This window comes from Seriola lalandi, unplaced genomic scaffold (genome assembly GCF_002814215.2).
Source record: "Seriola lalandi dorsalis isolate HSWRI2012SDOR001 ecotype SW California unplaced genomic scaffold, Sedor1 jcf7180002053589, whole genome shotgun sequence".
NCBI classification, from domain to species: domain Eukaryota; kingdom Metazoa; phylum Chordata; class Actinopteri; order Carangiformes; family Carangidae; genus Seriola; species Seriola lalandi.
The window spans coordinates 2,796-4,210 of NW_019524142.1; the positions used below are offsets into that span (position 1 = coordinate 2,796).

A 1,415-nucleotide genomic window follows, 5' to 3' on the forward strand; every position below is an offset into this window, starting at 1 on the left:
GTGCAAATATCGTTATGTAAATATACTGTGTAGGTACTGGACAGTTTTTGGATGGATACATTTAAGGATGAACACTTTCACTATAAAAAGTAAAGATAAGTTGATTTGTTTTACATTTACTTTATTCTCTGTGCATTATTCCTTGAATAGTTGTCATGGTGTTCTTGCAATAGTGGGAAAAAAAAAAAAAAAAAAACTCCATAGTAAAAACACATGAAAAGTTTAAATTTGCAATACAAATTTGAACATAACATTGAAGTATTTTTAAATGTTCCCCTGTAACAGAGGCTCACAGGATCCTCAAATTGTCTCCATGAACTCCTCATCCTATAACTATAATGTGTCGAGCGGTCTGAGTTATCGAGACTCTTTGAGCACAGCTGTAGCCAAAAATGTGATTGTTCTGGCTCTTGGCCTTACCATCAACTATATCAATGGTACACTGATTCATACCTTCAGAAAACACCAGGTCAGAACTCTTTCTTATTGTGTTTATTATCATTATCAAAATTAATGTTGATATCATTATTACTGTGATCATTATTATTCAACTATCAGTGATTATCGGCAGAAGAAAGATGTAACAAACATGAGATGCTTTAATAATCCTTTCTTTTCCTCTCCTCCCTTTCAGGTGTTTTATGTGAATCCTCGTTACATCCTATTCATCCACCTGGTCTTGAATGATATGATCCAGCTTACAACAACAATCAGCCTGTTTGTCTTTAGTTATGTCTTCTATAAAATTAATACTTCCTTCTGTTGCCTCATCATTACCTTTGCTGTCTTCACCACCCTCAACACTCCATTGAATTTAGCTGTCATGGCAGTGGAGTGCTACATCGCTATTTGTTTACCACTGCGACACGCTGAGTTCTGCACCATCAAAAGAACATACACTCTGATTGCTTGGATCTGGGCCTTGAGTGCAGTTTCAACCCTGCCAGATGTGTTTATTGTTGTGGCAACAAAACCTGTTCAGTTATTTTATTCCACAATTTTTTGTGAGAGGGATAACCTGTTCTCCCACCCAATAAGTTTAAAAAAGAGGGATGTTTCCTACATCATTTACCTAATTATTGTTTGGCTCACGCTCTTCTTTACTTACTTCAAGATCTTCTTTGCTGCTAAAGAGGCTAAAGAGGCTAAAGAGGCTAAATCTAGAGATGGAGATGCAAAGAAAGCCAGGAATACAATCCTGCTTCATGGCTTTCAGCTACTGTTGTGTATGCTAACCTATGTAGCTCATGAGGTAATAAAGGGTCTGTTGTACTGGTTCCCTAAACATTATGCACATGTAGTCTTTGTTTCTTATATTATGATCCAGATGTTCCCCAGGTTTGTCAGTCCTATGGTGTACGGGCTACGAGACAAGACATTTAGACAGCACTTGAAAAAGTATCTTCTATGTACAG

The 1,415-nt window shown here is 36.8% G+C and overlaps 1 protein-coding gene across 1 annotated transcript; it reads left to right on the forward strand.

Moving 5' to 3' along the window:
• Positions 1 to 230: 230 nt before the first annotated feature.
• On the forward strand, positions 231 to 1,409 carry LOC111651350 (odorant receptor 131-2-like; the record flags this gene model as incomplete). The annotated part of the gene is made up of 2 exons (XM_023401339.2): positions 231 to 469; positions 635 to 1,409. Coding segments are annotated over exons 1-2 (976 nt in total), but the record flags the coding sequence as incomplete, so codon positions are not given.
• Positions 1,410 to 1,415: the final 6 nt, after the last annotated feature.